Consider the following 14,069-nt stretch of genomic DNA (forward strand, 5'->3'; position numbering starts at 1 on the left):
AATGAATTCTCATAGGGAAACCACATGCTTAGATGAAAAATCAACAACATGAATGCACAAATCAATTTTTCTAGATAAAAAGAAGATTTGCGAACAAACTAGAAAAGATAAGTTTAGGTTGGAAATTTATTACATTACATTAAACGTTCAAAAAATGTTCTCCATATATAGAAACAAATTTATTTCATTTGCTGACCTTGCACAAGGCCTCTGAAAAACAGGATTCTTTCAAGAGGATGGCAATGTTCTTGGGATAGCTTGACACAAAACTTATCAAATTTACTTTTCTTTAAAATGAAAACATTTTTTTCTTTTTAAGGTAACAGAAATGGATGGGATAGTTCTAAGCCCTCACACAATACTGTGAAAATTGTTCATAATAAGGCACTTATGAAATGTTACTATCACCATTTCAAATTATGAACAACATAGAGCCTTATCCAAACTAGCCCACTTAAAAGTATTATGGTCTATAATGCTGCATATTAAAAAATGATGTAAATAATGATGACAGGATGCAGCCTCAATTTAAAATAGTCATGGTCTCTACCTGGCATGATGGTAAGTACTAAAGGAAGATATTGTCCTTATATCAAAATTTGTTTATATTAGTGTATGGAATATGAAAAACAACACAATTTGGAGGAGTCCGATCTTTTGCAGAAGAAAACAATAATAGTCTTTTAATTTTATGATGTTTTATTTTAATACATTATTCTCTTAATTTTGCTGCCAATGTAAATGATTTTAATAAAATGATATGAGTCCCTAGCAGTATTTTGTTCAATCTGAGAAAAAAAATTAAATTTACATAAGTTGCTATGGGATGGAAGTGGTGGAGAAAGGCCTTGAATATTCATTTCAATGTGCCTTGGTCAGCTTATGGTATAGATAACAATATATCTGCCTTTAAATATCTACAGTCTTGCTGACTGTACCATCTGGGTCACATTAGGAATACAGTGGTACCAAACTGGTTACCTTTTCCATTCCTTCTTCCTTCAGGCTGATGATATCCAGATCAAAATCTTTCCTTAAACCATCTGTTTTGTTGAAAGAAATCCGTCCTGTCAAACCACTCCAGTGGCCCTAAAAAACAGATTGACAGGGAGATAGAAATATGATTATGTGCAGTATGTTTAGCTTTTATAAATCTATCAAAAATAGATGCATAACTTCTATTCCTTGATATAACTAGATTGAACAGTGTAATTGTCTATGCAGCACAGGAAATAGCAAAACAGGGCTCCATATTGTTTTTTTATGCCAAGAACAATCCATATATACCTCTTTTATCAGATTCATAAAGCGAGTTCCAAACCGCCATGGCTTATGCCGGTGACACTGGAGGGAACTGACTGTCATTTGGAAAGCCCGTTGGGACGCCACTGCTACCATATAAACAGCATCATACATCAAAGCTGATTCTGTCTGTTTTGGGGAAAAGACAAAAAGACATAAGAGGAGTAGCATATTTTTGAAATCTTATTTTCTTCTAAAATGCTAGCTATTTCTCCTATTTTGTGTTTTCTGCCAATTTAATAATTTTTGTTTGTACATTGAAACCAACTCAGCGGGGGTATTCAGCAGGTTCTGACCAGTTCTGGAGAACCAGTAGTGGAAATTTTGAGTCATTTGGAGAACTGGCAAATACTGCCTCTGACTGACCCTGCCAACCCCATCTCTTCTCTGCCTCCCGAGTCCCAGCTGATTGGCTGGTTCTTCTTTGGTTGCCCTGCACAGGAGAATGGAGCTGGCAAGCAGGTTAGTGGGGTGGGGAGGGAAGGGGGATTTTGCAGTAACCTTCCCCTGCCATGCCCACCAAGCCACGTCCACAGAACTGGTAGTAAAAAAATTTGAATCCCCCTACTGAACCAATTGCTTGGACTTTGAGAAGTATATAGAAAAGCAGAAGTAGAAAAAGTAATAGAAACAGCATAAAAGAAATAGAGATTTTTACATTTTAAAACTTTACACTTTTAGCCAAACTGTCTTCAGAGCCTTTCTGAATGTTAGGAATGTTGGGGTCTGTTGTAGTTCTTGGTCAGTCTTTTCCATGCTATGAGGGCTGCAGTAACTCATTTCTTTGTACAGACAATTAATAAAAAAGTTGAATAGCATATGGCCCGTACAGAGGTCTGGGCTGGTGGCACTTGTCCCACTGCCATATCCAAGTTGCTATGGAGCTATCTATGACCACTCTCTGGATGTTGTCATTCAGCCAACTATGAAGTCATCTAATAGTTGTATCATTGCAATTTAACAAATAATAATGAGTAACTTTATTGAATAGTAAAGTTAGGCACACAATTTCTATGACATTTTTCAAAGATAGTAAGCCAAAGTATCTCAAGTTGTGGCTCTTGTTGCATTTCTGTCATGGTATTTCCAAGTATGTTATTTCATAATCTGCTGGAGGAACTTGCCCAATTTCATCCTTTAGGAAATTCACCCCCAAATTTGGTGCCTTTGAGTTGTTGCTGACTCTTGGTGACTACCTGGACTTGTCCAAGCAGTTTTCTTAGCAATAGTTTGGAAGGGCTTTGCCTTTTTCCAGCACTGAGAGAATATGACTGGCGCAAAGTCATCCAGCTGGCTTTTGTGCCCAATGTGGGGTGAGCCGTGGTGGCACAGAAAGGGGTGTGTGTGGGAAGCATTTCAGAAGGGACCCTCCCTATTTTCTGGAACGTACAAGGGCACCTTTGTTTTGTGAGCTGTGTTAGCAGCCAGTACACTTCTGAGTTAATTGAAGATGCTAGTTCTAAAGCAATTCATGGCATAAGGGCTGGTAATTTGAGGATTCAAACAGTATTGTCTGCCCATCCCATACATTCTGAAACAGTTGCCATTAATTAAACGATGTCACCTGATGGGTTTCAGGAAATGGCCTCTTTCAACTATTCTCCCCAAGATTCATGCAGTCGTTGTCCCCTCCCACTTCGATTTAAGCAAGCAATGAAATCCTGGCTCTACCCAATGGTGAGCATTCTATCCCTTGTGTATTTTTTTTTTAATCTTTTGAATAATTGGTGGATTTTTTTTTCAGCCTTTTTTCCATGTGATTTCTTTGTTTTTAATCTTTTGTTGTTAGTGTTGTATTTCGTAAGCCACCTACAATATGACAAGCTGAGGCAAACTGTAGATCCAAACTCAATCAATGATTTTTTTTAGCAGAGTTAGACTTTCAGCTGATGTAAACTAAGTTAAAATTTTCTGCTATCACACGCTTCTTTGAAAGATACCAATATTTTCTGCTGTCCAGGCAGATAACTTCCATAAAGTTATCACTTGTGTTTCTCTTTCAATTTATTCTTATCCAAACATTCACTGCAGGGTTTTCTTCCTATGGTTTGTGAATTTCTGTGTAGGCTATGCTTTCTTTATGCAATACATTTATAAATTATCCATGATAAAATAGCAGTAGACCTAAGTTTAGACATTTGTTTTCCAGACCAGCAAGTCCCTGAATCAGGTCACTAATTAAAATTTGCTAACAGTAAATTATTGAGATGAGAGCCTTACATTGTGTAATTGGTCTAACCTCATGATTTGATTAAAAAAAATAAAACCTGTAGTGAAATGTAGCATTATTTATTATTAAGCTTCACAGTTAATTCAAAAGTTAATTATTCAACCTAAAGAAGAAAAATGGCTTTGATTGTTTTTTGAGGCAGATTGTTATATAATAACCAGCTAATATGTACTGTTGTGCTATTCTGATTTTTTTCAATTCTTAAATAACATTTTCCTAAAGGGGGAAAATGTAGTAGGTTACAAGTACAAAGTTGTGTCATTTTCCCTGACATACAAAATTTAATGAACGAAGCAAGAAAGCTGCATGATTATCCTGATGAGATAATAACAGTATTGTTTAACGGCTAAACTAATCCACTTTGTAGTTACATGGATATGCCAGCCTTGTAAATCCTTCCGGAAATTAACAGATTACTTCTCTGTTTCATTAACCTACATAGATTATTGCAAAACATAGGTGATGTGAATTTATCAGTTACCTTTAATTGCAGCACAACTCTGGAATCCCTTTGAAGTCTCAATCAATACAAGGAATTAGTATTACATGTGAGCTATTCCTGTACTTTGTTGTACTTATATCCTGCCTTTCCTCTAGAAGCATAAGGTTGAATTTGAAGACTGGCCCAAAGTCATCCAGTGACAATCTGAATATTGATCTTCCTATCTATCTATTCCTTCCTATAATTTCAACACACTACAAGCTCCAAACTTCTCACAAGCAGGAATTTAACCACAATCCACACAATGTCAGTACAGTGGACACCAGCACCCGTTGCGCCACCTAGTCCTGGCTATATGGCAGCGTGGAATATGGCTTCCAAAGCTGACATACATCAAAAATCACTTTGAATTGTTTAACAACATAGTTTCTTATTCTTGTTTTCTTTAGAATACTGGATGTAAGAGAACAGACCTTAGGATATGAGAACACCATCAACATCATAGCAATTGCAGGTAGTTCTCACTTACTGATCACAATTAGTATCAGCAACTTCATCATTAAGAGGCACAGTCAGTAAGTGAAACATCATGCTCTTATGATAACATAAATTCTTGGCCTAACATTGTTTTCAATGCATTTGCATTGTACTGTAAAGAGTAGGTTTCTGAGTTGTCTCCATTTCTATGTCATTGCTGAAAATTCAGAATTGTTAAAAAAAAACAAAAACCACCACCTTACAGAATTGTTCAAAGGCATTATGGTTACTTTGTTCCAAAATTACCTCTGCTTCCAGCTCAGTTGTGGCTATCTATAAAAGTATGGCACCAACTTCATGTACATAAACTACATAAAGTTTCTTTCTGTACAAAACACTTTGCCCTAGAGAAGTGTTAGACTAATTGCATCTTGAAAGGAATCCATTTGCAGCCTGATTTCAATTGGTTTAACTAGGCACATGAATGCAATTAGATTGGTTCCAAAAATGTTCCAGATCTTACAGAGGTGTGAATGTACCATGTGTATGCAGCTCATTAATATAACCATGTCTTTGAATATGCACACAGAGTAGCTGCAATAATCTATTGTTTTTTTATGTCACCAACTCACTTAGAATTTGCTTGTCACTAAAATAATATAACTTCTTATTTCATTTCAGATGGTGTTGTGTCACTTACAGTCATCATGCCATCCAGGAGTCCAGTCTCTGGCTTGGGTGGTGCCTGTAATCTTTCCATTGACCACTTGTCAACAACAGAAGCCACTTGTGTATTGTCAATGTTGAGCAGACGAAATCCAGTCATATTGACTCCACTGTATCTATAGGGTTCCAGGTCTAGTGCAAACAAATCCTGTATTACCAAGATTTTGTTGGTGATACAACAACAAAAGGAAAAGACAAGGGTATTAAAAAAAAAATGAATCATGTTGTATTACTTCAATCCAATAACATGAAAATGCCACATTGGATTGATAGGACTTTATATCAATTATGTAGCTTCCAATTAGTTATCCTTGTATTATTCTTTGAGCAGAGAAACTGAAATTGTCCAATATAGAAAATAGCATTTTATATCAACAAATATCACCCATGTAGACTTAAAGCTGAAAATATACAGCTGAATGTGAAATCTGATCTTTGTCTTTCACAATTTCTGCCAAATCCCTACTGATATTGAATATGTATTTATCTTCTTAAGTCCAAGTTTTCTAGACACTGCATATATTATTAAATCTAAATAATGATGAGCTGAATATGATTTATTATATATCATAGATATGATTTGCGTTAACACGGAACTCCAGATATATGCAATGTTATATTCTAAGAAATGTGCCCAGGAGTATATATGCTGATTTATAATATTTTTGTAATAATGTTTCTGCTACAAACATACACAGAGAGGAGGGGGAGACACCTACCCAGAAAACCATGACAAATTAATTGGTTAATCCCTTGAAAGAGTCAACAATATAAACAATATAATTTTACAATTTAGAAGCTTGGTATTTCTCTTGCCTGCTACCTGGGGTAAGTTGTTGTCACTTTATCTGATGTATGTATTAGATCAGCAAAGAAGCAGTTCCATGTGAATTAAAGGTTTGCAAAGCAAGAATATAAGGGGTAATTTGAGTGATATTAATTTGTTTAACACATTTCAAGATTATGTCATAAATAACATAACATGAAAGACTATAAATTATTTGTCAGGATGTGAAATCTGTCTGTCCATCCATCCATCCATCCATCCATCCATCCATCCATCCATCCATCCATCCAGATACTACTATATGCTTTGGTTTTAATTAGAACATTCTCATCTTTCATAATGGTAGAAATAATTAAGTGAGGGAAAAAGGGAAAAAAATAGGTTCTTTATTTTTTAAATATTTTCTCAATGTGAGAATGTAACATTTATGAAAATTATTATTAATAATTTATTTTCCAGGATTTTTTTGGTATATGTTTTATTTGCAGTTTTTCTTTTAACAACCAACATTTTTTTGTGGACATTGCAATGAATTGATTAACATATTTTTCAGAGTGGTCACAGTAATAATACAATTACGTACAACATTTTTATCTTCCAACTTCTGGCCTTAATGTGCTCCTTGTAATTATAATATATTCTTTTATATATCAATATATATTCTACTATTTTCCCAAATTAAACTTATTTCTTTATTTTTCCCATTTGTTGGGGTTCATATTTACTTCCTTATCTTTAAACAATGCTATTCTCTCTTTATGATTTTTTATCACTTCCTCCAAAAATATAAACATTAATAACATTTCTTCATTTCATATACTTATTAACCATGAGGTCAACCAGAAGTGATTTCCAGGATATTAAAGTAGAGTTTTTTTGTAACAATATTGGTTTTTATGATAATTTTTGTACACAAAAGATAACCCACTGATATGATAGTAATTATTTGAGAAGTTGCCCTTATTCATTTTGGAACATCTCTGTCTTCATTTAATAAAATCCTTGAATAATATGGATTGATCTAAGTCAATAACATCTTGAAAGCCTAAATAATGGCACTGTGTTTGATTCAGTTAAAATATAACCAGAAACAATTAAGGATACTAGTCTGATTTTGTGACCAATTCCTCCATTTTAGAGAAGTCCTATGGAAACCTTAATCAAGACTAGTTCAGCATTCATCCACCAGACATACTCCATCTATGTTGATTACAAAAGTCTATTGTTTGTAGTCAACGTGATCACAAGTTCCCAGAGTTCCTGGTTGGAGATAAGTACTCTATGACAAAATAATTACAAATTTCATAGTAGACCAAAAATGTTGGTCTTTTCCTCCTGCCCAACATTTTCAAGGATATGCTGTTGGAGTGTGAGTTCTTCACTGAATTAATTAGCAGATTGAAGAGAGATGAAAACAGAGTGAGTGAATTGCTGATTGTGATGGATATGCCACGCCACCTTGTTTACAAGATCTGACTATGAGCTACAGTCATTTTTTAGCAGAATTTTATTTTTTGCAGTTTACTATGGCTATACATAGAACACTGCCATAAAATAAGCTCTTCAGCTATTTCTGTGATAATGGTACAAATAATTACTGAAGTATCTTACCAGAGTTGTAAAAAAGTAGTGATAATATTCAGTCATCATTCCCATGGAGAGAACCTGAGAAAGAACAAAGTGGGGAGATGAACCAAAATGAAAAAAAACAACACAGTACATGTAATAATAATTGATTCTGTAATGCTGCAAGTTTTCAAACTTTTTCAAACTGCAGAATCGATCAGTTCTTTTTAAATTCTCCTGAGCCAGAAGCAAAGCTCTAATCATAGAAAATTGCCTGCATTCACTTTATTTTTCTTCCTTTCTTTTTTTTTCTTTGTTAGGGCCTCAGTCTAAGGAATCCCAGCAAGCTCACATCCTGGAACTCTAAGGTTGTGCAGAACACAATCTGAAAAATGCTGCTCTAATATACCTGTTACAATATCTTCACAGGCTGTGAAATAGTGCAAAGCAGCAGTGGAGGGCAGTATGCATGAAGCTGAAGAATGGATGCCTGATACTTGAAATGGCTTTACAATAATTACTGTAACCATAGGCAAGTCATCAGCACACCCTGTCCTTCAGATGAGGTCTTTTTGATACAATTTTAAGGTAAATAAATTGGTGTGGAGTGTAGTAATATCAAAGTAAAAATCTTTGATGCAGTTCATGGTGGGCAGAATGAAACAGCTGCCGAAGGAAGTGGATTTTGAATGTCAGGAAAACACAGCAATGATTTTAAATTTATTGTCATCGCATTTACACTGCCAGGAAAAGGAAAAGGTGTTAGTGGGATTCCTTCCCCTACCAGATACTAAATAACTTGACTGGCTTTGGTGTATCTTGCCTTATATGACAAGGGAAGCTGCTATTTGCTATTCTTCAAATTAGAGGCACAGAAACCAACACCAATGAAATAAGACAAAATCCTTAGTGCACATTGTATAACGTTCTGTATTATAATAAGAAAATCAACATGAGAAATATAAAATCCACAACAGGATGCTAACCTCCCATTATGTGTGATTAAGTTAAGATTTGGAACCAGCTGATAATGTCATTGTTTCTACCTTAAAAAATAAGTGAACTTTATCAGAGTAATAATATTTAATTTGGGAGAAGCAGTCAGTTCTAACCCTCAAGACAGCAAATATCTGGCTAATGTACTCATGTGTGGACTGCAGCTATAGTGCAGGCGGATTATATTTTCATAATAATAGTCTCAAACTGTTATCATGTACAAGGTTTTAATAAATATGAATTTGACAGGAATGTCAGGTATTTTCTTTCTGTACAAAATACATAGCTGGATAAGCACAAATAATAATAATAATCAGAAATGTTCTGTAGCTTGGAACTCCAACAGCCATTTTGTGTACTCATAAGAAGAAACAAAGCTGAACAATGAGGTTTAAATTTTAACAACTATATATCATGATATCATGATATATGAAATCATGAATCATGCATATGCTTCAAGTACTATCGATCAAAATATCTACCTGCATATACAGGCCTTTCCTACTGTCTCAGGTAATTACAGCAGGTCACTGATTTTCATAGTAATCCCATATTCCCATATGATGAAAGAATAATAGAGCACATTTCTTTATTATCTGCCCACAGAAACCAGTTTAACATAGGCATCCCTTTGGCACTTTGTGGAAAGAGTAGGAAGGAAGCTGCTGTCATTCTAATGCACACAGAAACACGTAGTGATTGGCTTTGGAATGAAGTCACATTTCTCAGAGATATTCTGTCAAGCACAGCGTGCTAATGATAAACATGAACAACGCCAAATGAAGCAACATCGTATTTTCTTTCTGCCAGCCTCCTTCTGATAAAACATGTAAGTCTCCTTCCCTATGCTGAAAAAGCATATTTTATGTTTTACAGGCATGAATGAGAGAGAGAGAGAAGTTAGTCCTGCCCTTATTGATACTATTCTTGCTTATCAGCATGAGCTGATGAGTTTTCCATTTTCACTCTATTGTAATCCATTTGGACTTTTGCCTGAAATTTCTGGATAGAAATGTTGAATTCTTCCTCTTCAAATTTCAATATTATGAATTATTTCAATGTACTTTAGTTCTTTGTCTCAGAATACCAACATCCAGGCTAATTTTTCTAATTAAAGTTACCTGCGGGCATTCTTAATATATACTTCTGGTATAACTATTGCCTTTCCCATAGAATTTGTTCATGTTTCATTCATTATACTATATTCTTCTATTCATTAGTCTGTTTCTCTGGACAGTTGAGTAAGTTCTATCATGAGGAAAGTCAGTGAAATAGAACAGCCAAATTCGTCTCCGCCTTTTAGACATATGTCTCTTCATGCAGTACACATTCTTTTCTATCTGCTAAAGCTTAGCAGAAATCCTTGGAAAGATTTTTTTCTGTGTGTTCTGTTCTTATATATATTCTCATCCTGACTTATCTGCATAAAGCTGGAACCTCACTGAAGTTATCAAGTACCATTTCTCTCACTTCCCTTGCATTCCTTTATTACTTTTGTCAGTGTTGTGGTTTACTGGCAGCCGGTGCAGATGGCAGAGGTATCGGACAGTGAGGACGAAAGGGAACCAATCAGGGAGTCTGGGGAGGACTTGAATGAGGGTCCTGCATCTGATCAGGGATGGGGCCAGGACCATCTGAGAGTGGGGTGCTGCCTTCGGAGCTTTCGGAGTCTGGCAGCAGCGAAGCAGAGGACCCCGGGGAGCCTGTTCCCAGTGCGCATGTGCGCAGAGCTGCTAGAAGGCGAGAGCAGCTGAAGAAGAAGGGGCAACTCAGGATTAAGGCTGGGAGGTGATTGCCCTTCCCATAAGGGATAAAAGTCAGTCCTCAATGACAAAGAGCTGTGCAGGAAGCAAAGCAGCTCAGTAATCTCCGAGGCCTTCGTGAAGCTCTGTACTCTGGTCAGTTTTTCTAGGTTTTTGGGTTGGTTTATGTTAACCTTAATTGGATTCTGTTTCTTGGCAGCATTCGACAGCACTGAAAAGCTCTTATCTGGAGGAACTGTGTATAGTGAGTTTTGGCTGGGAATGCAAGTAATTCCCAGTGTTGCATTAAAAAGATTTTACTTTTAAATTCAGTTTGTGTTTTATTAAGTTTGACGAAGCCTAGGTCACAACAGTTAGGCTTCCTTCAACTTATTTCTTTCTTCCATGAGATACTAGCAGAATACAGAACAGTATTCAGTACTCAATACAGTATAGTGACTGAAAATTAACCAGTACATTTAGGCATACAGTTTTCACTTGGAAGCAGAATCTGAAATGATATAAGCTAAAATTGCTCATATAGCACAATTTTCATCAATAATAAATTATTTTCACATAACTTGTGGTTTAAAGAAAAAGTTAAGAGAATAGTAAATAAGTCAGAATGCATAAGGTCTCAATTATAATTTTTGGTACAATTTTTGCTAGGCAATTTTCTCAAGATCAGACAAGTTACAAATTCCATCAAGGGAAGTAGTAACTGATAGGATACTAAAATCCCAATGAATCCTTTCTTTGTGTGGAAAAAAATTGCCATTTTTGTGAGGTGTCCAGCCTGCTTTCCGTCAGATTGAACTAAAAATTCTCAACCTAATTGCAATAGAACAAGTCCTGGATTTTTTAAAAAAGAATTTACTTGTGTGGAATTCTGATATCTTAACTTTCAGTCCAATGCACAATCTCAAAGACACTAGTCACTTTTATTATCATTGGTTTATTGATAAAGGCATCTATTACACAATGAAAAGCCAATTACTTGTGGACTAGAATTTCAATATTTGAATGCCTGTCAGCTGAACTTTTATTCACATCCCTGTATGACTCTCACTTCCTCAAAATGTTACTTGAAATGTATTCCTGCTTTAGTAGAGGTGTCATTTCAGTGGACACTGAGATGCAGCTGCAGAGTCAGAAGCTGCAAATAATTCTGCAATCTTGATTCCATGCACTGCATCCCAACTATCCTATATTCTCCATCTAAGTTAGTGTGAACATATTATGACACTCAATCATAAATTCTTCCTTTAATGAACTTTCACAATTGAATTAATGCTCACAGTGCACACTATCAGTAACCTTGATAACAACTTTCTACCTGGGCATATCTTTAAGATTGATAAAGGTTCAGCTTTTCAGCATCTCATGGTACTTTCAGCATCTCCCTAATTGATATAATATATACTATGAAATAATATATTCAGTCTGAGTTATCGTGAATTTTGCCTAACAGTTTATGGGAGTAAATTAAGATTATCCTTAGCTAACTACATCTACGGAGAAAGACTCCATATGCACTGTATGCTGGTGTTGCAAAACAAACAAATGTACGCAAATGAAATTTAAAAATTAAAAAATCTACATGAGAGCTAAGAAGTCTAGTTATACATGATTTATATTAGTATTTTAGAATGATTGGAATTAATTATGAGAGATTAATTAATGAAATTAATTAAGAGATCAATTATTTATTAAGTAATTAGGCTATGCAAATAATATTTGTCTCAGAATTCAAAATATACCAAAAGTTGAATAGTGCTTTCTGCAAAGCATATCTTTGCTAATTTCAGATATATATTTCACTATATTTCAAATAGTTATTGCTAATGCTGTAGAAAATTCAATTCCTTTAGCTATTCATATTACCTTGAAAATGTACAGAACAGGTTAGTCTTGTCTAGATGATATATAACTCCAATACATTATGATAATCTTCCATCTGTTTATAATCATTGTCCGTAACAAAATTCAAGAAATTTCTAATGAGGCCTCTATTCTAGTTTATATTAGAGAGATAAATCATTGCTGCTTGAATGGGTTTTTATGTTTTTGATTAGCTTCAACCCTGGTTTAAATCACTAATAATATTTCAACAGGTGTGTGTGTGTATGTATGTCTGTATACACACCCACACCGACACACACCAAATGCTAATATTAGTTCATTTCCTCACTAGTTATTTATAGCATTTTTTTCAGTCATTCAATAACATCATGTGCTGACAGAACATCAGTGATGATACATATTGCCTCAACCATGTCTGAATAACTGGTTTGTGTACAAATAGCTTTAGTTTCTTCCCACAAATTCAAAAGTTCAAAGGTCTATGGTAGGGGTGTCAAACTCGATTTCATTGAGGACCGCAACAGGGTTGTATTTGACCTCAGAGAGCCAGAGTGGGTGTGACCAGCTTGATATCACTCTTGTCATGGGGGGGGGGCACCTGTGGTGGCCTGACTGCTCTGCCAGCAAAAAGAGGCTCCTGAGTTCCACTTTCAGCCGCAACAGCCTCCTGTAGCCTTCTGCCAGTGAAAACAAAGTTTGGAGGGCCCCCACAGAGCTTCATTTTCACTGCCAGAGGGCTGCAAGAGGCAGTTGCAGCCAAAAACAGAGTCTGGGAGGGCAGTATATGGCCCCCTGAGCCCTGTTTTCACTGGCAAAGGAACCATGGGGCTGGTCCTTCACTGTTTCCAGGGTGGCCCTGTGGGGCAGACCTAAGCACCCCATGGGCCGGATCAGGCCCCCGGGCCTTGAGTTTGACACCACTGGTCTATGGAGATTCTCAGTCATCCAGGTCATGGTTGTCCCAAAGGTGCTTTTTGAAGAGGCAACTGACTTTTTGGTTTTTCTTTGAAGATGTTTTGCTTCTCATCCAAAAAGCTTCTTCAGTGCTAAAGAAGCTTTTTGGATGAGAAGCAAAACATCTTCAAAGAGAAACCAGAAAGTCCAGTTGCCTCTTGAAAAAGCATCTTTAGGAAAAGCTCAAAGGATTCTAATACAAAATGCAGTAGGATTCAGTAGAAACAGCTAAAAATGTAACTGTTAACAACTGTCTGAATCTCACAGACATGGGTCTTGACCCTTTGATCTGGAGATAAGATTTCAACCAGATGTCAACACTTATTTGACCAAGAGGCCTCCCATTGTAATTATTGCTTTTGTCTACATCGACTGTTGCAGTTTTGTTTATGTCATCGATTGTTAACCTGTCACAATTTTGAACAAATTTATTTGCAGCCTTTACCTCAATCACACTGGCAGCTCCCAGGCAAACAATAATAAACTATAATTCTTCATAAAACAAGAAACTGTATCCATAAAACTGAAACCTAGGATATAGCTGTGGTACAAATACATGTTAGGAGGATGCAGCAAATCCTAGGATATTTTTAAATTTTTCTTTGCTGTAAGGTGTCAGGTATGCCTCCATGGGGGAATTAGGAGAGCTGTCACTAGCAATTGGACAAAAGTTTGTCATTTATTTATCATCCACCCTTTTTATATCAGATGTTTGAAATTGGGTATTTAGATAGTGCTTAAGCTTAGGACATGCCTAATCTTTATATCTCTTGAGATGCTATCCCAGAGGCCAATTTTTCAGTACCTTCTATATGCTGATCATAAATTTTAAACAGGTTTCTCCTTCAATCAGGAAGGCTGAAAGAACTTTCCTGTTCTCAGAGAGGGATTATGGTAATGAACAAAAGCTTAAACCTCCCCCAGATAATGCTGTGCTTTCTAACAATTGCAAACCAGATGATATGGCTCTTTCGCTCCTGCTTA

At 35.8% G+C, this 14,069-nt stretch overlaps 1 protein-coding gene across 1 annotated transcript in view; it reads right to left on the reverse strand.

Moving 5' to 3' along the window:
* GRIK1 (glutamate ionotropic receptor kainate type subunit 1) overlaps positions 1 to 14,069 on the reverse strand; it is a 212,574-nt gene that overhangs the window by 44,775 nt on the left and 153,730 nt on the right. Inside the window, exons 5-8 of the mRNA XM_087966673.1 lie at positions 7,576 to 7,629; positions 5,152 to 5,325; positions 1,288 to 1,431; positions 982 to 1,089 (exon numbers count right to left, since the gene is read on the reverse strand). Coding sequence (XP_087822799.1) covers positions 982 to 1,089; positions 1,288 to 1,431; positions 5,152 to 5,325; positions 7,576 to 7,629 — 480 coding nt within the window. The remainder of the gene's footprint in view (positions 1 to 981; positions 1,090 to 1,287; positions 1,432 to 5,151; positions 5,326 to 7,575; positions 7,630 to 14,069) is intronic.

This window comes from Notechis scutatus, chromosome 5 (genome assembly GCF_049901735.1).
Source record: "Notechis scutatus isolate UNSWTSFEM ecotype Mainland chromosome 5, rNotScu1.2, whole genome shotgun sequence".
NCBI classification, from domain to species: domain Eukaryota; kingdom Metazoa; phylum Chordata; class Lepidosauria; order Squamata; family Elapidae; genus Notechis; species Notechis scutatus.